Source organism: Orbicella faveolata, unplaced genomic scaffold, assembly GCF_042242905.1.
Source record: "Orbicella faveolata isolate gen_17 unplaced genomic scaffold, um_ofav_v1 contig_48, whole genome shotgun sequence".
Taxonomy (NCBI): domain Eukaryota; kingdom Metazoa; phylum Cnidaria; class Anthozoa; order Scleractinia; family Merulinidae; genus Orbicella; species Orbicella faveolata.
This window is the reverse complement of record NW_028301578.1, coordinates 8,525,403-8,553,016: the sequence shown is the minus strand read 5'-3', so window position 1 is coordinate 8,553,016 and position 27,614 is coordinate 8,525,403. Positions and strand designations below refer to the sequence as shown.

Genomic DNA, 27,614 nt, shown 5'->3' with positions numbered 1-27,614 from the left:
AATACGTGCTTGTAAAGGCAAAACAAAGGCTTTGAGCAACACAGTAGCCACACAGCATCAGTCGCGCGGACTCATTTGTCATTAAATCAACCCCTGACAGTACAGTGATCGCCACCGGGCTTATTTCTAGTATTATTTGTACGACTGAGCTTTCAAATAAGCCAAAAGTAGCCTGTACACAACTTAAAAGGCTTTACTGGGTTATTCCTCCGTCTCGATTTATACCTAATTAATTTTGTAATATTTTCAGACCATTATGCGATGTAAATTTCACAATAAACCTCGTGCAAACAACGGAGTTTATCGGTAGATTTTGTCACATATTTCACGGTTATTCAAAGAAAAACTTACATATTCCACATATCAACATTGCCCAAATCCATTTGCGATAAAAACGACGGCGAAAAAGCGTTGATCTCTCTCAAAAATCGTTTTCTTGTACCTCGAAACAACTTTTCGCCATACATTTCCTTCTAGCGACTAGCAATGTTTGCCCCCTGACGATCCCAGAGTTCTTCGTGCAAACACGGGTGTCCGATTACTGGCAACTTATTCATTAGCCACCTTTATAAAACTCTCCCGAGCGGGGGTTGGGGGGGGGGGGGGGGCTGTGACGAAAATTAATGATGAGATCATCCCACTGTCCAAATTTGGCGAGAATCGGCTGTAACGCCATTTTTCTGTCACGCTGTTAATCGTTGGTTACAGGAGTAACCAAAATCGGGGCTTCTGCCGGGAAAGAGGATAAGCTCATTTTCACTCAGTTTTCACGTTTCTGTCTTTAGAGCTAATATAATTTTCCGTATATGTGATTTTATCATAAATTGATACACATTTTTTTCAAGACAGTGATTTTTTGTTGTTGTTGTTGTTATTTGTGTATAGATATCAGTTTGAACAAGAAAACATTGTCCAAAATAATGTATTTTCCCGTAATGCTTTAACCTATTCTCTCAGGTCACAAATAAGTATGAAGTATTCTTTTTTTCTTTGCCATCAGCCGAAATAAGAATAATTTGCCTTGAAATAAAACCACGGGATTATGGATTTCTCCATAATGTCATTATGTAGGGGCCGGTGTTAGCTACAATCCACGACAAAAGTCCTTGGCACACCTGGATCTGATAGCACGAAAATGCGTTGGCAAGTTATTTTTAGGACAATACCCAATGACATCATTAGCATAGGGAACCCACTTCCTCCCCGACATTGTTGTAAGCGGGCAATGACGACTTCATTGCGATAAACAACATTGATTTGGGGGGAAGGGGATAAACTGATGAATCTCCCTGACAGATATTGCAAAAGTGGGAAGGTGTGTCAAGACTTTTGTCGGAGATTGTAGGTGATGCGTCAACTCTAGGTCCGACAAGTGAGGATGGTGATCACGGGTTCCCCAGTCAATCAGGTGTCTCTGAAGCCTATAGCACAAAGAAGAGACGACACCAAACTCCAGATTAAATCGCCTGTGAGACAAAGGTCTTTCGCCTTCGACTGCTTTCTCAGAGAAAAAAAACTCAATCCTGCGTTCAGTTCCTTTCGCATGTCTTCAACGATCTCTTCAAACTCTTCAACGTTCAACTTCCTCGAGGACATCACGGGAATGACTGCGCTCCTTTTATAGTCTGAGGCCAGACCCCACTTTCACTGAGCGGCAGTAATTTTCCGATCGCGCCGACCAATCATAAACCAGTTGCATCATCTCACATCACATGCAACACCTTACAAGGACATGGTCTGATTCTCATACCATTCCCCTGATTGGTGCTTGCAAAAACATATGATCGAGCAACATGTAACACTGATCATTTATTCTCAGAGTTCAACCGAAGTCATGTCTTCCTCAGCCTTCGTCAATCCCTTGCATCCGAACGCAACACCGCCCATAGATCCCGAGGACCCGCGTATCGTCCATCCAACGGGTAAATTTGGACCAGAGAGTCACCTCGACTTGGGAACTTGGTCACCCGCCAAGTATCCAAGTTTCAAAGAATCGCCCAAGCGAAAAGCCAAGAACCAAGATGACAACAGTAAAAAGAAGAAGTAAAAGTCCAACTTAAAACTGAATTTAAGAAGAACCTATCGTTTGCGCCGAATAAGAAAATTACCTTTACAGTCTCTTAATATGCAGTATTTAAAAGCGTTCTCCGGAATGACCGCTCAGGGTGGCGTTGCGTTCAGTAGATTTGCTGCTCATGCGCAACACTGCAGAATATTCTCGGAGAACTTTGGATGGTCGAATTACAAAAACATCCTGTCTTTCTTGGAATCGGACTAGACGCCCCTTATATAATAATGAAAGGTTATCAGATAACGAACGATCAGGAAATGTTTAACGCGGCCAAGCGTAATACCGACCAAAAACATCAAATACCCCAAAAATCAACAACAACATAAACGAAAGCAATTAACAAAGTATTGGTACTTTTGATAAGGTCCTTTGGAACAGAGTATATAAACTGTAAAAAATATACTTTAGCTTCAAGATTAGTTTACCTTCAGCCGCGATTCTTAGAATCAACAAGGTCAAGTCACGCGTTTCGTGTTCTACTTTTCTTAGAACGGAAGAGCAAAACAGGTAGATCATTTACTTGGTAACCGGTAACGCAATCTACTTCCTAATTTCAGGGGAAAACGTGCTTATAGCAACAGACCGAGATCTTCGCTCTGCGAATATGTTGGCACTGATCTGCTATTTAACACGAGTTATACTGTGTGAGCTCAAAATGGACAAAAACAAACGGAAAGCAACGAAAATGCAACGTGATGGGACATTTCAGGAGTTCCGAGATCTACTCAACAAAACATTAGATAAAAACCGAAATCCGCGTGCATGTAACTTAAGAAAAAGCACTGAAAACGCATATCAAGAAATGCGAGGATATGCTTCACAGCCTACAATTGCAAGACAGGTTAGTTTAAATAGAACTGAATGTATTTATAGGTTTTTTTTGGTCGAGTTCGACTGATTTATTCCTTCTTTGGGGGTGTATTGCATCCGTACTGTTTGAGAAGTAGATTTTGAAGGAGCGAGCGAGTAAGCGGAAATTTGTCAGTTATGTAACTAAACGGAATAGACAGCGGCCAGCTTCATTCTCGTGAATTTACCGCTCGCCTCCCAGTTGTTTAATGTTATATTGATATCAAGACAAAAAGAAAAAAAAGAAAAAAGAGAGCGAGAGAGAGATTTCTTGTATGTACACTCTTATTTAGAATTTACTTCTGACTGCGTTAGATTTGAGTAAGGACTAAATCACGAATGCATTGTTCCGAGGGACGCTTCCTTGCTTCTTGTTTCATTTTTACCTGTACAAACGAAACAGGCAATCATTTTAATTCCATCTCGAGTAAGATACATGCTTGCCAAATAGAAACGCATACGTAAGGGTTAGGTGGGATTTGATTAGCCGCTATAGATAACTCAAATACGAAGATACTAAGATACATTCGATTTTATATAAGGTCTGCCCTCCTTCTGTAAAAAATCTGATCTTGGTTAATAACGAGGCATTTCATCAAAAAGCACACGTAATACTGTTCAATTTTTTAGAGAAAAGACGGAAGAGCAGGAATTGCCTGAAGATGGCCAGCAACACTCAACTTTCATGGAAAGCAAGGGTGAAAACACTAAAACATCTACACTTGGCGTGTAAGCCCGTCCTGATCACCATGTACATGTATATTTCAATTTATTAATATGATAACACAATTTGTGAAATGCAGCTGGTAGTCGAATAATTATATTAATTACCGGGCATTTAAATGAGGAAGATATCAACAACGACTACCATTAGCTTTTTGTGGCGATTCGCACAATATTCATAAATACAAGATAAATGGAATCGAACGTCTTGATGGACTGTCGTGCATAACAAACAACTGGGTAGACTACCACTGATCTATCAACTGGAGAGCAAAATGTCATGCGCTGATAACTGTGCTTCTATGCTAAAACATGATAACTGCCTATCATTTTTACCTAATTTTACTAGTACCTTATAGTAGTTGGGTGGCAATCTATCATTGCAGAAGTGAGAGGCCATCAGCGGAAGAAGTTGAAGGAAGTGAATCTGGCTCAAAGGAGATCAAGGTTGATGACAAAAAGAATGTTGAGGACAAAGTCGAAGCAGCTGATTCAAGACCTGTAAGGTACCCACTACTGGAAGATACTTAAAACTCTGAGTTTCTATGTGATTTAAGTTTTATGGTTATTCGACCTGATAGCCGGTTTGGAATAAACTTTTGGCATCAATGGTACCAAGTTTTTTCGGACAGGCTTAGCTGTAGCCTTGGATTATTCATTATTCCTGAAGCAAGCCACCTATATTTCCAGCCTTTCCTAGTACTATTGCACTATTACCAAGCTTCTATAATATTAGGAAATCTGTTTTGTGCCACAAGCGGATAAATTTTTAGCATAACCTCTACTCGAGGAAAAATACATTGTATAGATGATATATAATGCTTCCAAGGCAAAAAAAAAAAAAAAAAAATTCAAATGTTGTTGTTTATAGTGCTCAATGCGCTTAGCTACACCTAGCTAGTTCACAAGCATGCCACATGCAACATATTTTAGCAGTTACAAATGATGACTGCTATACACTCGGTATATATAATTTGATACACAGATATTTAGAGGAAGAACTGAGAGAGTGTAAAAGAGATCTTGAAGCAAAAGAAAGGGAAATTGAGTCACTAATGAGAAGGTAGGGGTCATTGAATCATTTCTTGAATATATTTCATTTTTAAGCCCAAATTGTACCTTAGTCCCATTTCCCAGCTTGTTATGCCCAAATCCTATTCCCATTCCTACTTTTTCAATGGTCCGGATCTCATTTTCCCAGGGAAATCCCAGTTCCAATTTTACCCCTTTAGGCCTCTCAAGCTACTACAAACACAACAAAATTGCCGATTTTGATGTCATCCTGTTGATAGTGCACTGCCTTAGCTTCGTTGTCTATGAAGAAGTGAAGATTATCCAGTTTTTTTTTTTTTTTTTTTTTTTGTAATATCAAGCGCGACTAGAGGTATTTCCATTCCCCTTGGACGGAATGCTAGTCTAACAGGGTGTTACTCGTGGCATGTATTCGCCTGTAGGGACTAGAGCACCTGTGCTAAAAGAACAGTCTTGAGAAAAGGCAAAATACAACAACCTCGGCCAGGGTTCAAAACCAAATCCCTAATATCAAGCGCGACTAGAGGTATTTCCACTCCCCTTAGACGGAATACTAGTCCATCAGGATGTTACTCGTGGCATGTATTCGTCAGTAGTCACTAGAGCACCTGTGCTTAAAGAGGTACTGTATATAGGGGTTAACTGTCTTGAGAAAAGGCAGTACACAATAACCTTGGCCAGGGCTCAAAACCAAATCCCTCAAGCCTAAGTCTAGGGCACAAGCCCTAAGGCCACCGAACCTCTGTATTATGCACAAATTTGTTCATTCCCCTTTCCCACATGCTAAAGGTAGCTGTAGTTGTAAATGCTATCACAGTTACTGCGTCACTTTTCTTTTAAAGAGTGGCACATTACAGTGACATGCGAACCAAGCAGGATCAACGACATATTGAAGAAACCCTCAGTTTAAACAGACAGTCCAGGGTGGAACAGGAGTTTAAGGCTTTTATAAGTCATGAGCGTATTGATACCTGCATGATGATCCAAAAGGCATACGGGGAGAAAACGGATATAACTGCCAAAAGATTTACCTCTATGATGATAGAGGTTAGTGCTTTCTGTTAGTAGCGTGAGGTCTGTGAGTGGCCGTTATGGCACCCTTTAACGGGGCCAAGATTGTTCAAATAATACATCATGATCCGAGAGGAAAACTCTCGCCTCAGCCTACGTATCAGCAGGCTTTTCGAAAGGAAGGCTTGATACTCATGCTATTCTCGCTTGCATTAATAGTACATGTACAGTACATTGATGGTCCTTGTAAGAATGTCATTTTCTATTAACAGGTAGTTTACGAATATATTTTGTCCATGAAAGCAGCCATGACTGACGCCTTCAAAGAAATATCGAAATTTGTAGTGGACCAAGGTCCAAAAATCGACTATTATTGCTTTAAGCAAAAGCGACAGGTAAGAGTTTCACTCGACCACTCACTAAAATACTTATTTCTTGCATTAATTGTAGTTCTGACGTATGTAGAGCAACAAGTTTTCTGGCGAGAATAACCGTCTGCGTGATTTTATCCATTAGATTTATTTATTTCCTTAACTGGGGTGTAGCTAGAGGGAGGTTTCTGGGATGCCCGTGACCCCCACCCCGTCTTATTGTAAGCCTTTTTCTAAGCAAACAACCTACAACGGGTGGCGAAAACGATATGACAGTCTGCCGAGTACCCTATCTTTGACACAATGTGACAACGTCCTCCCCCCCCCCCTACCTTTGGAAAATCCTGGCTACGCCCCTGCTCAATCATTCGTGACAAGATCATAATCTCTTGACCCCTCTATCATTCATTTTTTTTTTTTTTTTTTTATCTTTCTGGTTCATTTTTGTTTAATTTGGTCAGGAGAATTTGGTATTTATCCACGTAAGACAATTTGTGTAATAGAAATAATAATTTGCAGGTCCATTGGGTCTAATCACAAGGCTTTTTGTTTGCTTTCAAGCTCCCCATTAGGCCGATGATTCGAAAGTACGGCTGCTTTGGTGCTGCATTACGTAGTTATCCTCATCATTTCTTTTCTGTAACAGAGAACCGATGAACCAACCACTATTAAAGTTCCTTTATGTTGGAGGGGATCGGAATATCCCAGGGATGTCGTAGATGGGTTGTTGCTGGCTATCAAAGAATTGGCCCCAAAGATCGACACTGATATTTTCCTTATGGTAAGTCATTAACAATATGATATTTTTTTGTATGGCTGGGTGTGTGTTTGTGGTTTTTTTTAATCCTCTGGGGCCAGGTGGGTTCTAGAGGTCGTAAACTTGTACCTTAAAAACCCGCTAACTATCTGTACAATAGGATACAGGATGTAGACGCGAATTATACTGACTTAAGATTCTTAAACGTCATTATGAGACAATTATCTGATTTTGTTTAAAAAGCCGTCTTCTACCACAGCTCCACTTGAATTACATGCAGCTGACGCCTAAAGGCAAAACCTCAATAGAGAAGTCACCAGAAAGCGATGTAAATGCAAAAAATGTAAAAAAAAAAAAAACAAATCTGCCATCTCGGGACATAATCTTCAACTTTTAATGCCGTCATTTGGAAAAATAAGTTAAATGATTACAATAGAGACATCAAAGTTTGCGACCAAGAAAGTTATTTACGCAAAGAAACTGTAGTGTTACGTCGGCGGGCAAGTTAAAGAATTTGCTAGTTATCAACCTCAACTTCAAGTTGATAAATCACTACGTGAACAGAAAACACTGTCATCAAAATGGTATCAATTGGTTTTCGAATTGTGACCAGACATAGTGCTAAGAGTTGGTTTTGATACATGTCCTAATGGTACCCAAAGTCTCATCGTATTCCGGGGGTGTACAGGGCGGGGAAGGGGGAAGGGGTCCTGGCGGAGAAATTTGTGGGGGGGGGGGGTGCGCGGCCGCCTTACCCTATTTAAGACCAAAATCTGCTATTTTCCCTACCCTGTTTATGACTTGACCCAAAATTCGATACCTATTTATTATCAAAGCGGCTAAGCCATACCCTTTGAGGCTGCACATGCCTATATAGCCCACATAAGGGAGTACACCCCCAGGTATCATATGAACTGATAATTATATATTAAAGAATTGATTCATCCTTAGCGTGCGTATATCGAGTTATAGATGCACGCGGGAAGTTTGGAGAGCACGAAAGAAGCGTAAGAGTTGCTCGAGGCGATAGCCGAGAGCAACTCTAGCTTCTTGAGTACTCTCCAAACTTGCCATGTGCATTCATAACTCGATATACGCACAGCTAAAAGCATGAACCAGTTCTTTTATAACGTGGCGACAACAAATTGGGCGCTAAAACATGTTTTATTTGTGATTGACTACATAGTTCTCACAATGCACGGTGAAGGAAAACAAACGTCGTTAGGATCCTAACACGCCTTTAATAAGTTGAGCAACGGTTGAACGAAAACGCCTAAGCTGGTTTCTAAAATTGTCAATGAAAAATTCGCTTCTTCGAATTAATTATAATGAAAATGTAGGCAAAGGCAAAAATACTCAATGAAAAGTTAGACAAACAAAGTCAAAATACTCAGAAGTAAGTAAATATCTTAGCTTGCCGAAAAGTCAGAGGCTCGAAGTAGAGTTTGGATTGTTCAGAATAATCAGTTTGCCGAAACGTAAACAAAAGGAACCTGCACTAAACCCAACGGAAATTTTGCAGCTAAATTGAAATTGCTGGCGTCATCTTATATACGCACGGTCGTGCGTACGTAGAGATTTCGTTCATGATGGCGCAATAGGAATTAGATAGGACTAGCGCGCGCGCTATGTTATGATATATATACTGCGCTCGAGCTTGATCATGGCCATGCTCTTGAATTCTCACTACTAAACCACTAATGATGTTTATGTTTAGGACGTCAAGCATGAAATCCTCAGCATGAAATCCTCAGAGCGGTCTTGCAACCTTACTCCAACAGGGAAATTACTAGGCGCCCTGGATGATTACTTGAAGGCTTGCATCAAGTTGACGTGGCGAATGGTCACTCAAGTTCTACCACTGAGGCTTGAATATCAAACCTTCACTTACAAGAGAGAGTGTCACAAAATCTTGGAATCCCAGGAAGATGCACTCGATGCCAGATGCCAGGATCAAAAGGTTTATTATCTGTGGCCTGGTCTGATGGATGGAGGAGGAAGAATCATTATTAAAGGCGAAGTTGCTCTAGAATAGTAGAATTAACTTCACACATGCATGTTGCTTAATATTCGTACACGACTTTTTAGGACTCAGAATGTAGTGAAGACTATTTATAACCACATCGGGCCGACAGGTTCAAAAGAATGCCATTATAATTGTGTTTTGGTGACATCATTTTTTTGTAGTCAATGTTAGGAACTGATTTGTACATTGCGACAGGCGAGGGCACTTGTTTCGATGTCACTTATAATCTCTTTAGCAACAATGAAAAATAATTGACCTGACATTTTAATAACAATTAAGGGTAGTTATCTTGGATGCCCATAACTATTGGAAAACACTTGAGTGATACAATACTTAATCTCTCGCTGGAGAAACTCTGGGCGCTAGTGCATTGCGCACTGCTTTTTTTCTAGTCAGGACGTCACAACATAGCTAGTTTACTGCAATAATGAGATTTAAAGAATTAAAATTTGTACATTTTGCAATTTTTAGTAAATTAGTGCAACCAGCGGTTTACAGTATATTCCTGTTTTAATAACTATTTGGACACCTTTGTTAATATTACAATATACTTTTAAAGTTGGTACGGTTTGTCTCCGAGAAATCAAGTCGAGCTATCTTGCAAGTGAAATGACTGATTTATCTCTAACCTGACATTACGGTAAAGTTTACAAGCTCGTTTTTGTAGCCAGTTGGATTCGTTTTACATAAGTGTGTCTGTTGTAAGGTATTATTGATTAAACTTAACAAATATTCCATGTTGCCGTACTTTTGTTACGTATTAGTATAAATCTAAAAGTGTTCTACACCAGCCTGTTCTCTGATTGGCGACGCTACTCGTTATCTATTTAACAAATAGATTCCATGTTGCCGTGCGTCTGTTCAGTAATAGATCACAGATGACGTCAAAATGTGGTAAGAACAAAAAAGTGGCACACGAGGCGATAGCTGAGTGTGTCACTGATGTTCTTACCACATTTTGACGTCTTCTGTGATCTATTACTGAACAGACGCACGGCAACATGGAATCTACTTGTTTTATATAATAACGAAACAAACTACTACAGATAAAGCTTTATTTTGTTTCAAAATCTTTCCACATAACCCGAAAGCCGACTTTTGCCCACTTTGGCGAACACGAAAAAAAGCCATTTGACGTAATCTATTGTCTATACAAATTGAAGCAATCTCATTGGTTGCTATGCGTACTAAAGAATTGTGATTGGTCCAGGAAAATCACGCCACTGTCAAACTTGACTCGCGCGTCGCTTCTCTTGGAATGAAAACTTACAGCAAAAGCAGAATTGAACTGCGAAATCTACAAATCTTAAAGAAAATGCTGGGTAAGTCAAGTCAATTTTTGTCATCAGAGCAGCCCCTTGAGCCGAAAACCTTGGATGTAGCCTCGAATATTGCAGGAGTTGAAAAACTACGCTCGGAAAACTTGCGGTTGCGGTCAACCTGGAGGCCATTCGATTCGAGTTTTGAATGAAAGGAGCGTTAGTGATGGTGGAAATTTGTGTCCTCTGTGGTTGGTGATTTTCAAATCAGTTTGATATAGTGTCGGAGACACCTTTTAGCTGCGATACAGTTGGCCGTGAGCTGTAGTGAGCTATACTTTGCTCGCTACTGTGCCCTGAAACGGACTGGAACATTCGCATCGGAAAGCAAGGTTATGTGTTTAATTTCACTGATTTTAAGACGTGGTTTTAATGTTTTATTCCACACAATCGCTGTATCGACAATTATTTTGAGACTGAGAAAAGTTCAATGTTTTAAATAAATTAATCTCATAAACATTTTGTTTATTGGGTTTGTTAGATTCGAGATAAAGCAATGGTTCTCGGCTTACCAAGACCAATTTTGTGTTTGGTTTAGTCTCGCTCGACTGCCGACTGAGACTGCTCGAGTATTTTTTCTGAGTCATTTTCTAAAACAGAAACGGCTTTATCTTTCTTCTTCCTACTAGACTATTCTTCTGGTACCTGTTCAATGCCTGGACAAGACTTTCTTGTACCTTGTCTTTTGCCCAGTCGTGTAGAATATTATCTAAATTCTCAAAACTTTCCGCCATTTTAAAACACAGAGGGAAAAACTTTGAAAAGATGACGTCAATCGTGCGTCTGTCCTCTAATAGATCATAGGCGAGAACCAATCAGAATGCGAGAATAACTTGGGTTATTATATAATCTGTTGTAGTTAGCGAGTTGCTTAATTAGCAGTGTGCGTTTCTTGATAGACTGGCAGCTGCCGCTTTGCCTTCAGTTTGTAAGTGTCTGTGAAGAGGATTTGGACAAAGTTTTGAACGACCAGTAGATTTATACTTAAGCAATTAGATTATGAGCTCGAGATTTTCATGGGTGATAGTTGACGCGGAGAACGCCCTCGTCAACTATCACGCAAAGAAATCTCAAGCTCGTAATCTAATTGTTAAATAGATTACAGATGATGTCAAAAGAACGAAAAAGTGTCACTCGAGCGGTTAGGCGAGTGTGTCATACTGGCGCAGCCGATACTGAGCAGTGTGGGCCCGTTTAGAAGGGAACTAAATATAAATTAAACAGAACACGTTCGGTCCCGGCAAGTATATATCTACTTCCGAGTGCCGAATTGTAAATTATAAACATGTTTTAGAGCAAAGACACTGCCAGTTTTATTTTTGTATGAAAATCTTAGCCTGTGCTGCTGGCCGTTTAGTTGGGGTAGAGCACGAGCAAGCGCGAGAGCGGCGATGCCGCGAGGAACCTGGTGGACTAAGCGGGCTATGAATATCTGGGGACAAAAAGCTGCCAGTTTCATTAAATGAAGTAAAGATGGTAAATATTTAGTCACGGAAGTAAACTCATTACAAGAAAGGATCGATGCATTTCATCAGGAAATTGCACTGATGTGGAGGAATGCGTTTTGTTTCATCACGGAAGTAAATTGACACCAACAAGGAAAAAAAAACGTCCAACCCAGGACGTCTCTATAATCAAGAGGAAAAACAAAATTATTAGGTAGAAAGAAGCTTTTCTTTTTCGAATTAGACGCAAACTGTAGATAGGCTGTTAGCTAGAAGCTCTAACATTGCACAAGTAAAGGAGCGTTTTTTTCATAGTTAGAACACGGGAAGTGATTTCTTTTATGTTTTATTTGCATGGTAAGCCTTAGTTGACCTCGCGTAAGAACATTTTACACTCACGAGGGCAAATTATACGGAAACAGTACCTACAAAACTACAGTTCATTATATGGCTTACGTAATAATGAGTGAAATAAGGAAAAGGAGCCATGGATGACAACTTAACTTTCCCAGTGCCTAGTTCCTTGTGCGCTACGGCGTCCTGTATAAGTACCAGGTAACTCAGCGGCTAGATTCAAGTTATTCACAACTGGCAACCGAGAGCAAGATGACTATTGTTCCTCTGTGTCTGTTCCTTCTACATTTAGCTGCGCTGCAAGCTTCAGCTGAACTCGCCATAGAGCATTCCTTTTTCGCTGCTCTGGATGAAGATCAAAATGTGAATCTGTACTGGAATGTTAGCACTGAAGAAAAAGAGATATATTTCACGGTAGAAGCTAAAACGACTGGATGGGTCGGGTTTGGAATCTCCAGTGGACAAGGCAAGATGGAAGGAGCCGATATTGTAATAGGCTGGGTGAAAGATGGCAAAACTTACTTTAAGGTGAGTAATGCATGTTCAGGTCTGAAAAAAAAAACAAAACAAAAAACAAAAATAGAAAATCGGCCATTACAAAATGCTATTGCGGCTTCTTTGAAAACTTTCAAATGGTTCGCCCAAACTTCTATGCATGGTTCAACGCCGGTTAACAATATTTTTCACGGACTGATTGATACAATAACAAACACGAAGCTTGCCTTACTCCTTAATATAACGCGAATATTTAATTTACTTGCGTGGCGTGTCTGACTAGGAGGGTTGTCGAATGCTCGCGAACTGAGTCTGATCATTTAAGAGCCAAGGTGGCGAACGAGCCGAGACTCAGAAAGTCATTTGGCGAGAGACGTAACGTTCTAGGCCTTATCAATAGACTAGTCTCTTGGCTTTATAGCCGGGAGCTGTAAATGTTGTAGGATCGACTCGACCCGTAACGGTTCATTTGAAAAGACGTGCCGAGTCACAGGAAGTCGTTTCAGGAGAAACGTAGAAAATTCCAGCATAGCATTAATTGAAGAAGCGGAGGAGGGTAGAAATGTGTCGGTATGGACTCGACTCAACCAAGATCATCACGACCCTCTGATGAAAAGTCGACCCGACTCGAATCATTTCGCGCAAGAACTTAAGCGTAACGTTGTAGGGCAAGCAGAGGAGGGATGTGATGTTGTAATGCAAATGACACGTAAATTATGGAAGGCTGCCTGAAGTTTAAGAGAAGAACAAAAAATAAGTTAGAAAATCAACAGGAAGGCGTGACAACCGCTTTATTTGTTTGACACTTACATGACAGACTACATGCAAATGTTGTCTACTTACGTCACGTGCGCAGCAAGCGTCAAATTTCCGCATTAGGTCGCATTATGGGAAAATTTGCGACGAGCGCAAAAAAAAAATATAGTGGGAGGAGTTAAGGGCTCCCTCCTCCCTCAGGCCAGATTTGGATCAGTGTCACTAACAGTAGTAGTCCCGGGTGAATCATTAACTTTATGTGTAATCGTGGCTGTGTTGTAGGATAGACATGCAGATGGTCGAGTGATGCCAGAGGTCGATTCACAGCAGGACTATGAGTTGATTTCACTGAAGGAGGAGGACGGAAAAACCATAATGAAGATAAAAAGAAAGTTTGACACTTGCGATTCAGAGGACAACAAAATTGAGGTAAGTTGGTTGAGTTTTACATTTTTTTTTTTTCCATTTCTCTAATTTTTGGCCAAGAAAATCATGTCTTGCACCTGGAAGCTTTGATGTTATTATATGAGATTTTACTGTCACGCCAGTAAAATATAGTTAATGAAGTGTGGCGTACGTTCTCAATGAGCCGTTCATGACAGTATCACTTTCTATAGAGCTATTGAGCAGTTACACGTGATGTTACAAGACGTTACACGTGCTAGGGTAAGGTGTTCGGTAGTACAGCCTTTTCTACTGGCTTACCAGCAGATGAACGTCTCCATGTAAAAGCTGGCACAACTGTTCAGAGTCCAATTTGAGTTCGTCTAAGCAACGTAGCTATTACTTATTGTAAATCTATCGTTTAATTTTTGTAAATGCATTGCCTTGCATGCATCTGTGGCGGTTAAGTCTGCGCAGCGACTTCCCCCAAGCTTGTTGTTTTTGCATCGCCTTTCAACATCGTTTGCTAACCGATACTCTTGTCCGATCCAGCACGCGCTGTCTGTCATTCTGCTCGTAGTGCTGCGGAGATAAGTGAGGTTGTTTTGTCACGCTATCGCCGGAAGTTGCATGGGCTAACCAAACGCAAGGCATTGTTCCCCCATTAACGCCATCACGAGTTGTTTGTCTGTTTCAATTGCAAGTCGCCACGGTTACTTACTTTCGCTAGGAACAACGACATTAACGTGTATAAATTAGTCTTATGTACACTGTATGTGTACATACTACGACAGGTATGCAGCGCAAGGAAATTCCAGTGGCAAGTTCCAAGGCATAGTCTCGAATGTTTTCCATGACTATTTGATACCATGCCACAAGAGAGGCAATGGCCATCACAATAAGTGCTGCGCACGATGGAAGGTTGGGTGTAAAAAAAGGAACTTTGCTGTATTTTGTTTGGCTGCATTTTCTACGGCTTGGTATGTAACGTGACAAGTAAAACTATTTATCCCCACAAGTGAGTTGAAAGGGGATGCTGGAGCAGTGTTCCTGGCTTATTCGTACGTTTACCTGGGTATACGTCTAGTTAAAGAGTGAAGTGTTTATGGGAAACAACGACTGCTTGAATCTACAGATCGCTTGAAATCTGCCTTAGGCTTCCCCATCATTCGACGTCTTTCTTCTGGGATAGAGGAATGGACAACAGACAATATTGATTTTAACACTTTTCATACATTGTTCAGCGTGCCATAAGCAAAGAAATTCCTTGGGCATATGCGTCGTGTACTACTAACCGAGAACTAAAATAATTTTAAGTTAAGAGAACAACAACAAAAAATCTTTGTTTGAAACGTAACTGGCCTTTAACTCGCTTTTAACTCGTTTTTGCAATAGGTGTCTCACCACATGAGTCAGATAAATCATCTGGTTTAGTACTATAATTGTTTTAAATATATCTTTTCCAGGCTGGAACAACCAAAGTTATTTATGCCTACCACCCGGACGACCCTTCCTCAGAGGATGAAATTCCAATGCACAGTCCTCAAAACAGGGGAGCTAGAAGCCTGATGCTGCTTAACAGTCTTGAAAAAGTGCCAACTTTACCATCGGACACTGAAACATTCGTATTGAGACACAACAGGGTAAGTCAGTCTTAGATCCTGTACAATTTGAGATCAGCTTTTGTTTTTTTTTTCTCCAATACATTTGTTCTGAGAAAACAGCTTGAGTGACAAAGTTACTTTGTTTCTTTAACCCTTGGACGTAAATGGGTTGGGAGTGGTTACCAAGCGAGCTTCGGATCAAGGTCATTGCGTGCAAAGGGACGCAGAAAGGGGATGGTATATGAAAGGGCTACCTTTTCTGTCAGAAACGCAGTGGCGGGTCTAAGGGAGCTTCCCCCCCCCCCCCCCCCACTGCTTATTTTCGTTACAAAAAGAAAACATCACAGAACGAAGAAAAACCAGTAGGGCAAGCAAAACAACCCCCCCCCCCCCGGTGTCAACCCCTTTCCTTAGCTCAAGGTTTGGATCGCCACTGAAATTAATGGAGTTCAAAAGGCTAACGTCTACGTTGGCGCTCGGTGCAAATTCAAGGTTCAACAAAGAAACCCAGGCTTTCCAAAACTGGTACCTCCATTGGTCAGAGCAACTATGTCACGACTTGCGCATCCTGGAAAGTTTGCCCTAAACTTTTCAAGTCCGTCGTTTGTAATCCGTGTTAATCTTCTCCATCCTTAACCATCCCTGTCCCTCTATGGTTTATCATTATCTCTTTGTTGTTTTTCTGTCCAGCTAACTGCTATTATTATGTCCCCTTCAATTTGAAAATAATTTTGTACATAGCCACAATAACTCCTTGACTGAGTTTCTAAGGTGGCTTTAAAGAGTTTCTAGCACTTTCCAAGACGTAGATTTTGATGGGTCATTCTTATCACTCTTAATCTATTGATGCCACAATCATGGTATGGAAAACTGCCCGTATATAGCTAAAGACGTTACTATCATTTTTGTGACACCAAATGTTACCACACAAACAGTATAGCCTGCTAAAAACACCCTTTAATTTTAATTTCAAATACTGCACGGTAAAACCCTTTTTTCATAAGTGAATTTTGAAAACCAGGATAAGACGCAGCTATTGGCAAAATTTAAAAGAAATCTGTAGGTGGGGTTCAGAGCCACCTTAAATTTTCCAAAATTTAATGTGGTTCTGTTATGTCACGAAAATGATAACAACGTGTTCACCATTGATTGGACAGCTTTTTGATACCATGATTGTACCATCAGCTAATAAAGAGTGATAAAAATGACCCTTCAGAAAGTGCTGGAAATTGTCTTAATTAAGTTAATTACCATTCCTAACCAGAAAAAATGAGACATAACTATCTGCAACCCTTTCACAATTATATGGACGGCTCTGAGGAGAACTAAGAGAGTTAGTGTAACGAACTGGCTGCTCTATTATATAAAAATGACTGTTATTTTCGTGACTAAATTTTTCAGACCGCCGTGTCAGCCAACCGCACCACCTACAAGTGCCGAGTATTCGAGATGCCTAAATTTAGTGAAGTACGCCACATCGTAAAGGTGTGTTTAATATAATACCAGGTGTAAGAAAATGCTTAGGTTAGCAACAAGCAAGTATTCGACAACGACGACCAAAGTTCAACCTAGAATATTGTTTTCTGCTCTGGAGTAACGATACTATAATTTCCTTAAAAATGGAACCGAACTTCATCAGCGGCAATTTTAACATGTAAATGTAAATGTTTATTAGAAACTGGAGTATAGGTAGAGGAACATGTTTCGAGGAATTCCTTAGCTACTCGTGAACATTGCCAGCTCACGTGGTATTCAATGAACTCCAGAAAAACAAAAGTTCTTGCGACCGAAAGAAACACGTTCAAACGTCGCACAAACGAGGTAATTGAGATCCCGGCCTACAAAAGTCTTCTTTGAACAGAGAGAACGGCTTCCAATTAGTCAAGATGTATGACATCATTCTAGTCCCCTAGAGACCCTAATGAACATTATATAACTCTTCTTAGCATTTACACTTTTCTGGATGATGAAATTCGGTTGATAAGAACAAAGTATTCTACTTTTAAACCAGCTTTTTTAGCTCTGAATAAAGGAAAATAGTTTATATTTTAATAAGGACCAAAGTTATTAGTGACCTGATATAGGAGATGTTTGGCGTGCTAAGTAATCTATTCTTGTTAAACAACACTTTTAAGTTAATGGTATACCATGCTAGTAGGCAACGTCTTTCCTGTATTCTGATTGGCTGTGTTTTCTATATAACGTGTTATCAATGATGTTATAAAGTTCATGGTAGGTATTTTATTTTAGTTACATGCTCACAACAATGAGTGACACATTCGATAAAGACTTTGGTAACCGAGCTTAAAATCCAAATGTGGCAAGAACAAAAAGTGGCACACGAGCCTTTAGACTTAAGCCCTTACCACATTGTGACGTCCTCTGTAATCTAGAACCGAATATACCGCATCAACATTGAATATACTTGTTTTAATTATATAATATTGAAACCTGAAAAGTAAAAGAGGTCATCTATGTTTCTGCCTCCCAATAAATCAAAAGTAAGAACCAAATAAAATGCCAGAATAATTCGACTAATATTTCTGCCTCCGTTTCCAAATCAGGTCGAGCCTGTTATCCAGGCAGGTCACGAGGGAATGGTTCATCACATGTTGTTGTACGAGTGTCGAGATGATTTCAAAAGAGAATACTTGAACTACTCTGGTGAATGTTACGGTCCTAACATGCCTCCGGCGATCGATGAGTGTGCTGGGTTTTCAACTATTGCAGCTTGGGCTATTGGTGGAAAAGTAAGCAGTCTAGCATACTATGGATATTGAAATGCACGAGCGATGCACTGCAAAATAGAAGGGACCATACTTTCCAACTGGTTTTATAAAGTCTAGTATCCGAGCGGTACACTGCACGAATGGTACACTGTAAAATAGAAGGGTCCATACTTTCCCTCTGGTGTTACAAAGTCTAGCGTAGGAGCGGCATACTGCACGAGTAGTACACTGTAAAATAGGAGGGTTCCTACACTTTCCCCCTGTGGTTACAAAGTCTAGTATACGAGCCGTACACTGCACGAGTTGTACACTGCAAAATAGGAGGGTCTATACTTTTCCCCTTACGAAGTCTAGTACACAAGCGGTACACTGCTCGAGTGGTACACTGTAAAATTGTAGGAGGATCCATACTTCCCCCTTGTGTTACAAACAGGGATTTAGCATACCGCCTGAATATTTAATCCGCCCGCTCGGTAGAGTGGGGGACGTCAGGTAGTGTAAATTGCACAATTCAAGGAGAATGACTGTGTTGAGAATTACCCGGCGGTACATCCAAACCGCTGGCCTTGAGATTATTTGCTGGTTCTCTTTCTTAAAGTAAAAACAAGCTGTTGATCTTGTTTTCAAGGAGTTTCATTACCCTGTGGATGCTGGTTTTCCAATCGGAAAAGCTGATAGCCCAAAGGTGCTTATACTGGAGATGCATTACGATAATCCTGAAAACAAACAAGGTAATCTATTAGAAAAATTGCATTGGATTCTTTAATAGCGTTCTGATGAAAATGAGATGTGTATTAATGTTGATTTTATGAAAACAGAGAGAGCCTTTTAAGATCTCTTTCAAATAGCCTTACCGCGATCAAATCTACTTGACGAAGCATAACACACAGTGCTTTTGTTGCTTAGGGATAACAGACAGTTCAGGCCTGAGGTTCTACCACACCAAACAATTAAGGAAGTATGATGCAGGGGTGCTGACGGTAGGAGCAATGGTCTTAGATTTCATGATAATTCCACCAAGACAGAAAAGTTGGGAAACCACGGGTGTCTGCTCAAAGGAATGCACACAAGAGGTAAAAATATTAAAAAAAAAATAAATTATAATATTTGAGAGGAAGCCACATCAGCTTTAGCTGGTTTTCAGCTGGGTCCTCTATCCTGGTGGAATTGAAATTTGGAGATGTTGGTCTTTGTGGAGGGAGGAAAATCGGAGAACCCAGATAAAAACCCTCTGAGCAAAGCAAGAACCAACAACAAACACAACCCACACATGACACTAGGCGGGAATCGAATCCGGACCAAATTGGTGGGAGGGGAGCGCTCTGCTATCCCTGCCCCTCTACCTGTTTAAACTGTGATCGATATTGATAATATTATCTCTGGAGGTGTGTAACCTTTACGTTACAGACTGCGAAGCGTGAGTCTGATTACAGACATAATAATATACACGCAAAAATTTCAGCAAGCTGATTGGCCTAGAGCACGTCAATTAATCCCAAATAGTGCAGAAAGTTGACATTGATAGCAAGAAGTTAAAGTGAGTGCAGAGAGTTGAAATTAAATTGCATTTACATCATTAACAAGCAATCAAGCGATTTTTCCCACGGAGTTTGGATCGATTAAGCACTCGTAAAGTTTTCAAAGACTACAAATTAAACTTGCTCTACCGGCTCGCTTTTTTGCTTTGTTTTGGTTCGGTCTTTGAAAATTTTACTTTTGCTTATTTATTCCAAGTTGCACTCGAAATCATTTGATTACCTGTACAAACAGACCTCTTCCAGTCGGTTATGACGCCAACAGTAAATACAAGGGCTATAAAACGCCATAACCAACTGGTTTCAGCTACAATTTTAATAACGTAAGGAAAAGTAAATTACAAGCTTCTCCCTTCCTTGGTCTGAATAGTCTTTTGTTTTTTTCAGTTTTTGTTTTGTTTTTTTTTAACTTAATGGCAAAAAATATCACTCAAAACAATGCTTTCTTAGACCTGCTTATCTTCTTCCGTTAGCTTCAAAATATTTGGATTGATATTATTTCTCTAAACTGAAGGGATTTAAAGACTCTACGCTTCCTACAGGAGGAATAAATGTCTTTGCTACCTTGTTGCACACTCATCTAGCAGGTAGATATCATATTGCAATAGAATAGTACTTTTGATAACTAATACTGTTAGTACTGTATGGCACTATTTTACCGAAAGTATAGTTGAGCTAATAATTAACAACAATTATATGTTACAAAGACTAAGCTCGAGGCATGTTAAAACACAAGCAATTGTGTCCATATAGGTATTTTCTTTTCAAACAGGATCCAAAAGTTGTTTTAATTACATTTAAAACGAAAATAATTTTTTTTTCGGGCTAAACTTTGTTGTGCTTTGCAACCTTCTCAGATTCCGTATCCTAGAGGGTCTTGTTGCCTACCTACCTACCTACCTACCTACCTACCTACCTACCTACCTACCTACCTACCTACTTACCTACCTACCTACCTACCTACCTACCTACCTACCTACCTACCTACCTACCTACCTACCTACTTACCTACCTGCCTACTTACCTACCTACCTGCTGGCTTGGCTGCCTGCCTACCTACCTTCTAAGGCCCGCGCGCCTACTTAACTACCAGCCGGCCTGCCTACCTACAGTGTACCTACTTACCTAACAACCTACTTACCTACCTGCCACACTGTACCTACCTAGCTGCCCACCCTGACTGTCTTTGTACTGATTCTACCTTCCTAACCTTCTAACCACACTTTTTTTGTTTCCCAAGGCCGCAGAACCTGGCTCCGTCACCTGAGAAACGGTAGAGAGCTGCCTGATATAGTCAGAGATGAGCATTACGATTTTAATTTTCAGGCGAGTATTTAACCATTTTCAGGTTTTCGTTTTTTTTTCCCCTCGGACGCACAAGCTAACTCATACCTCCACCGTCGTACAAGATGGGAGGGGTGGATGAAACCTCCCTCCCCTCCTTGTTTTTGTTCTGTTTAGGCAGAGCGAAATAAATTTACATTGATTAGATAGCCCTGAGCTTGCCCTACAAGATGGTACTATTTCTTTTGCTTATGACGTCAAATGACGTCATTGGACCCTCCATCTTGGATTTTTCTATTTTCTTAAAAGTCAAGAAATAACGGAAATTAACACAAAATCAAGCCACAATGCTTACAAAATGTACAAATTCACGAGTTTCCTCAATTTGACGAAGAAAACTGGAAAAACCCACAGAAATATCTCAAAAACGTGAATTTTGGCTAGACCCACATGAAATTTGATGGCTGCCATGGCAACGTCAAGTATGATGGACACGCAAATGACATATCAAAGTTTCCGCAGAGAATGAAGGAACAGCAACTGAAAGTTTCATCGTCTTCCAAAATTTTGAAAAAAAAAACTTATGGGGGTGGGAGTGGCATCTACCCCCCTTTGACGTCCGAGGGTTAAGAAAGACAACAGCGAATCTTCTGTTTTTTTGTAACTGATGTATAACAAAGCCATTCAAGAGACTAAATTCTCAAGAGAGAAATTAAAGTAAATTCTTCTTATTGCTTTTATTCTCAGGGAAATCTATCTCAAGTTATTTTTAGATGTGATCTTCAGTTCTCTCTCAGATAATAGTACCACGCGCGTTGCGTGAAACATGAAGATGCGCGTAAAGCCAATTGGCTTTTCTAGATGAGTAAAGACTGTTTACAGCCTCTGTATTTACGCACACGAAAGAAAAAGCCAGCGAAGCGACTGCGAGGCGCGCGGGGGTGAGGGTGGGGTTTGCGAGCGATGAGTAAAATGTGAGTCACATGCAGGATTGGCCCTTTCGAGACCCTTCGGAGATTTCTGAGGCTAATAGTGATCTAAAAATGTTTTGACATAGGAAACCTTAGAAACAACTCCCTTTCTCTTCATCCTATCATTATCCTTTATAAATTCTATACTATCGATTTCTATACCTGGATTTAATCGCACTTGTACAAGTAATGCATTGGTAAATGTTCCTTTATTTGCGATTCTTGGAAATAGGAATATCAACTGCTGCAAAGGGAGGTCCACGTTGCTTCGGTGAGTGGTAGCATCTTCTATAACCTTAACTAGCTAGCTAAAAATATATTTGATGTTACAACCATGTATTTCGAAATTAGCTTATAAAAGTATCGAAATATAGAATAGACGTTCCAGTCCTCTTTAAAGCGGCGATGTCTCGATATTAATTGTCTTTTCTTTTTTTCTTCTGGTGTAGAACATAACTTCAAATATTATTTTTTATGTAAACCGCTGAGGGGAGTACAAATCGCAGCTAGGTTTTCAAGACATGACAACGTATTTGAAAGTCTGCTAGACGTTTTCAAGTTGGCATCACAACATCAGCATTGCTTGTGTAACATAATAGCACCCGGCCAATTTCTGGGTTTGGTGCACTCAGTTAGTAATTAACTTTTAAGAACGCTCGGCCAATATTTTTAGGTTTCCATCAACGTTTATATGTCTTTGGGGTTTCTACTTCGAAGTCGTGCCCTTGATAAAACTGATGACGAGCGACAAACTTAAGAATTCCATTAAATGCGGATGTGCGGTTCCTTCAGCTCCTGACCATCTTCACTGCTGTTTTGTGCAGACTATCTTATATATCTAATCATGATTGGGATATTTTTGTTGGCAGGGTGACTCCCTGGAAAACGTTTGTATTTATAGCACAGAGGATCGGAAGACAGCTACAAAGGTAAGTAAATAACAATCAAATAGAAAGTTCTGGATCTTCGGGTTATCGATACCGATCAAAGAGAATTCTATATCTTCAGTCAAAGAGAGCTTCTGGGAAAATGTCGGCCCTGCATGTAGGTCTTGACAATACATGTTATCAATGACTGGCTCGGAAATCAGTACTAAGAGATCGATGACTTCATGATTGAAGTCATGCAAGAAGAAGAATTCTAGAAACTTACTGTAACACGGTCTACATGTAAGTCTTCAAACATAATGGTCTGGCAATGGTGGATTTTTCTTTTCCCTCTAAACTGTCCTATATTGCACTCTTATCAGTTCACACTAGCAACAAAACATGCTTTGAGCCTGAAAATGGGAATGTTTCAATTTTAATAAAACAAGTTTCTCAAAAACAATTTTGTAGTTCAGTGCATTGTCCAAATTTGAAAGCCGTCCGTTTCGAAAAACAAATGGATAACTTTTAAAGCGGCTTTACAGATTTCGCAATTACATGGAATATTCACAGGTACTTTATACCCTTAAACAGTAAAATGGGGCGAGAACCTGCTGTTCTGTTTAATCTTCCTTGTCAATCTTAACGGGTTTGTTTGCCACCATGCTTTAACATTCATGCTTAACATTTTTGGGGACGTTACAAAGGTGCTTAGAATAAGCTTAAGAAAAAAAATGTCCAAACTCAAACCCAGACCTCTGCATCCTAAGCAAATAGTTGCGTCAATGCAGAGTGGTGTTGGATTTTGAGTGAAAATAAATGTCAATCGGCTCAGCTAAACCTAACTAGTTCTCAGGCATGCCTCCTAAAGTCGGGAAGAAACAAATGTTTCAAACGAACACAAGAGGCTAAAAGCCCCAACTGGTGGTAGGGGGACCAATTGGTGATTTACAAACATGATCTAGGAGTTAAAACAAGGGTCAACGAGAAACAACTCTAGTTTAGTGGTCAGAGAGGTCGTTGAACCCGTGCCACCCATATTTCAAGTCCGGCGCACTAACCATTCGGCCATGCTACTTCTAATAATTGTCTGATATCTTATTTCAGGCGGGACTTGGAACTACCCAGGAGATGTGCTTATCATATGTCATGTACTATCCTAAAGTCAACCTAACAAACTGTCGGTCCACTGACGCCACGGCGTTCTTTTCATGGCGTGGGAGATATATTAAGTAAGTCTTCCACGCTCGACCCTCGTGGTTGCAATTGATAGAGTGGAATCAGCTAGTCTTAAAGTCCAATTGACACTGTCTTCCTTTGCCTTAATCAACTACAATTTGATAAATTGCGGAGTATTTTACTGCTGAAGACGGAGGCTTGATTTCCACTGCGCTTTTCATTCTGTCCCTTCGGGAGAGGAAAGCGGACTCATTTCCCTAACAGCGGCTCGCCGGTAATCGAGCCTACCGTAGACGCAGTCCAACTGTCTCTTAGAAACGTAAAGGCAAGCCATTTTCCTATTGTCTATATACTTGTTAACCTGGTAATTTCACCATTAAGATAATTACGATCTTTTTCCTTGTACAGAGGAGGCGACGATATGTCGAAAGCCAGTTTTTGGACTGACACAGTGAACACAGGGCTGAAAGAAGCATACCGAGATTCCAAAGAAGTAGTCGTCTTTTGTAATGGTATCGGAAATGCGCAATTGCCGGTAATTACGTTCTTTATCTCTAAATGTCAATATTGCTGCTTTCTGTATGTAGACTGAAGAACAGACTTCGCGATTTGATTTCTTTAGCAAGACTTTCCATACTTTGCCAAAGGAACCAAGGTAGTGTTTTTGTGGGATCGCTCTTTCCGAAACCAGAAGAAAAAAAAAAAAAAATAAATCGAGTGAAAATGAACTCTGAAAATGTCACGGTTGCATAACAACACCTTACAGAATAATGAACCATCAACGTTTTCTCCTGACGTTGGCTTTTCTTTCCTTCCTTTGAAATGATTTTTAGTGATTTTTTTGGTTAAAACTTTCCGTGTACCCCTAGGTTCGTTACGTCAGTTGAAAAAAAATATATATGCGATCTTCTTCTAAACGCACTTTACGGTTTAGTTTTCAAGCCGTGAACATACACACACACACACACACATACATACACACACACATACATACACACACACACATACATACATACATACATACATACATACATACATACATACATACATACATACATACATACATACATACATACATACATACATACATACATAAACTTTATTTAAGCTCGAATTTCAGAGTAGCTTGACAAGCTAATATTTCCGAGCAACAAAATATTTGATAACGAAAAATTAAAATAGAAATTGCTATTTACATATTTACAATTGACTTATGTTAACTTATTATAAAATTGTCATTTACATGTTTTATGAATTGGTTTTACTGATGTGCTTTTTGAAGTCTGAGAAGTTACATAACCTTATAAAATTGGGTAGAGAATTCCATGTTTTTGTTGCCAGATAAGTAAAGGAGTGGAGACCAAAAGTTCTAGTTTTAGGTTTGGGCATTTCCAGAATATAGTTTCCACGCATGTTGTATGAAGTAGAACGGAACGAGAACATGTTTCTCATATAGGCCGGATAGCTAGTGAAAAATAGACTTTTGTACAAGGTAGTAAGGAATTTACAGATGCGTTGATCATGAAGTTGGAGACAGTTTACCCTGTCTAGCAGCACATTATAAGGCGATTCAAAATCGCTTAGAATGAATCTTAGAATCCTTTTGTTAAGAGCTTCTATTTTGTCCCTGTTGTTTGCACTGCAAAAGTGCCAAACTGTTGAGCAATAATCAAAATGAGGGAGTATGTAGGCCTTATACAGTTTCACTAAAATGTCTTTGGAAATAAGGTTTCTGAACCTAAGCATTACATTAAACTGGTTGTTGACTTTTTTGCAAATAAGAGATATGTAATTGTGAAAATTTAAATTGTTATCAATGTTCATTCCCAAAATGTCAATTGAGTCCTTTGTAGGAAACGAGAAGGTGTGTTCCGATTTTCCCAGGATCAAAGCCTAATGTTTGCTTTCATTGGCCAACATTCCATTTTGCCGGTACCACCGGTCTGCCGGTTTGCCGGTTTGTGAACAAATTAACTAAATTATGCAGGTGAACAATTCACAGAAAGTAAAGTGTTCTCAACATTCCTTGTCGTCCTTTTGCAGGGTCTTTTTCGTGAGCAAAAACCCAAGCCAGTAATTACCATGCCCAAGAAAAATGAGTCTACCTGCCAAACCCCTCCAGGGGTTGATGAAGAATCCATGGGCAATAGGATCCCAGTAATTACCGTGCCCAAGAAACCTGAGTCTACCTCCCAAACCCCTCAAGGGGTTGGTGAAGTATCCATGAGCAATAGGATCGCCCCAGGCTACCTCATCTTACTGAGCTCACTCTTTTGCCTGGCTGTTGTCATCCGCTGACCAAGTAACATAGGGACTTTAAGTAACCGCCATGGCGACGCCGAGGACAGCGTCTATTAAAAATGTATTTAAATTTTAAATACAATTACTTTTAATAATTGGAAAAAATACTTATTTTGTTTCACGATAGTAAAACAGTAATGCTTAGTAATAAAACGATGGTATAGCTGGATATCGTTAGGAACCCAGAACTCTTTAATACGAAATCTGATAGAATATCGAGCAATTTCAGTTTTTAGTGGTTAAAAATCTGGTACCAGAATCACTTAAAGTATTTTAATGTTTTTTTTTTTTTTTTTACATTTTCTTAAAGTTAAAGATATAAATAGTTGTCTGAAATAACACCGAAAACAATCTTCCGTGGAAACGAGAGAAAATGAATTTGAAAGTTCAGAAAAACTGTGCCAACACAGGTAAAATTTCATCATAAGTTTCATTTCACCAGTTCTTTCAAGTATTTCATACGATTTTCAACATCTCTTTTCTTTTTGAGAGAAGATATTTAAACCAGTCGTACAGAAGTTTGCAATACGATGTAAATAATCTTGGTAAAAAGTTTTGTCCACTTGTTACTGGAACTTCTGGTGGATTCCGTCTTAATTAGTTGACTTCAAAATACACTGTATTTTAAAACGCGTCCACTCCAATGCTGGACTGAATCAAGCATTCAAAGATTTGCATTAGCTGTTTAGAAACCCATGCTACTCGGCTCATTATTCCTTACTTTAGGGTGTTTAGGAATATAATTTTCAGTTACCACCAGATTATGCACACTTTTTTGTGCCTAGGTAGAACTTAGAGCCCTTTTTTTTTTTGGATTTGTTTCTTCAAGGACTGGTCGGTATTATTACTGCTTTTTAAATTGATTTAGAAATGTATTGTTCCATTCTCACTCGACATCTCAGTCATAAAATAGGATTAAAATGTACTGTGTATGAAAAGCAATACGTTTATTCCCTTATTTCTGGTCATACTGTACATCTTGCTAGCCTTATACCTATAGTAACCTTGTATTAACTACCTATATGTTTCATATAATATTAGTATTTTATATTTTATATTTGTATTTGTGTTAGTGTCCCCAATTAGTTATCTTTAGCTAAATACTCCGACACTCAAATAAAGTTTATGTATCTAGGTATGTATGTATTAAAATTAACTGTTGAATTAATAAAAGAGAGAGGAGAGAGAGAGAAATAAATAAATAAATAAATAAATAGAGATTTTGTTAATTTTAAATCTATTGGCCAAATTTCTGACTCCACACATTTCCATCCTTTTTGGCGAGGCGATCATTGCTGGTGCAGGGATCATTTCCTGTCCTGAGATCATATCCGGCCCCAGGATCATGTCCGATCCCGGGATCATGTTCGGTACCGGGATCATGTCCGGTCACGGGATCATGTCTGGTCCCGGGATCATTTTCGGGCCTGTGCATTCTTGGTATGGTTTGAATAACCTTACCCTTCGAGCAGAGTCAATTCGATCTTTCCTTAGTAAGTCTTATTTTGCGACTTATCCTGGGAAGATTCTTACTCGCTGGGTATGATGACCT

General features: G+C 39.6%; 2 protein-coding genes across 4 annotated transcripts; both read left to right on the top strand.

The window, feature by feature from the left end:
• Positions 1–1,771: 1,771 nt before the first annotated feature.
• LOC110053160 (uncharacterized) lies at positions 1,772–9,577 on the top strand. Of its 3 annotated transcripts, XM_020759360.2 has the most exons (9): positions 1,772–1,922; positions 2,629–2,912; positions 3,551–3,649; positions 4,030–4,149; positions 4,629–4,706; positions 5,518–5,722; positions 5,959–6,081; positions 6,704–6,838; positions 8,532–9,577. In XM_020759360.2, exons 2-9 carry the CDS (start codon positions 2,884–2,886, stop codon positions 8,847–8,849), a joined length of 1,107 nt encoding a protein of 368 aa, XP_020615019.2. In that variant the 5' UTR covers positions 1,772–1,922; positions 2,629–2,883; the 3' UTR covers positions 8,850–9,577. The 3 variants fall into 3 exon arrangements, with proteins under 3 accessions (XP_020615019.2, XP_020615020.2, XP_020615021.2); XM_020759361.2 differs by having other exon boundaries at positions 1,772–2,912; positions 3,551–3,677; XM_020759362.2 differs by having other exon boundaries at positions 1,773–2,912; positions 3,551–3,671.
• Positions 9,578–12,017: 2,440 nt separating this feature from the next.
• Positions 12,018–27,298, top strand: LOC110053159 (DBH-like monooxygenase protein 1). Its single transcript, XM_089280959.1, has 14 exons — positions 12,018–12,486; positions 13,492–13,638; positions 15,060–15,236; positions 16,599–16,682; positions 17,762–17,947; positions 18,555–18,657; positions 18,833–18,999; positions 19,976–20,048; positions 20,702–20,787; positions 21,949–21,987; positions 22,586–22,645; positions 23,690–23,814; positions 24,170–24,296; positions 25,805–27,298. Exons 1-14 carry the CDS (start codon positions 12,211–12,213, stop codon positions 26,057–26,059), a joined length of 1,905 nt encoding a protein of 634 aa, XP_089137085.1. The 5' UTR covers positions 12,018–12,210; the 3' UTR covers positions 26,060–27,298.
• The last annotated feature ends 316 nt before the right edge of the window (positions 27,299–27,614 follow it).

Bases quoted from the DNA above. Each gene is read 5' to 3' on its own strand.
- LOC110053160 (XM_020759360.2), top strand. From the start codon at position 2,884: ATGCTTCACAGCCTACAATTGCAAGACAG. The intron at 4,150-4,628 runs GTACCCACTACT...TTTGATACACAG, and splicing joins GCTGATTCAAGACCTGTAAG to ATATTTAGAGGAAGAACTGA. The intron at 5,723-5,958 runs GTTAGTGCTTTC...TTCTATTAACAG, and splicing joins TTACCTCTATGATGATAGAG to GTAGTTTACGAATATATTTT.
- LOC110053159 (XM_089280959.1), top strand. From the start codon at position 12,211: ATGACTATTGTTCCTCTGTGTCTGTTCCTTCTACATTTAGCTGCGCTG. The intron at 23,815-24,169 runs GTAAGTCTTCCA...TTCCTTGTACAG, and splicing joins TGGCGTGGGAGATATATTAA to AGGAGGCGACGATATGTCGA. The intron at 24,297-25,804 runs GTAATTACGTTC...GTCCTTTTGCAG, and splicing joins TCGGAAATGCGCAATTGCCG to GGTCTTTTTCGTGAGCAAAA.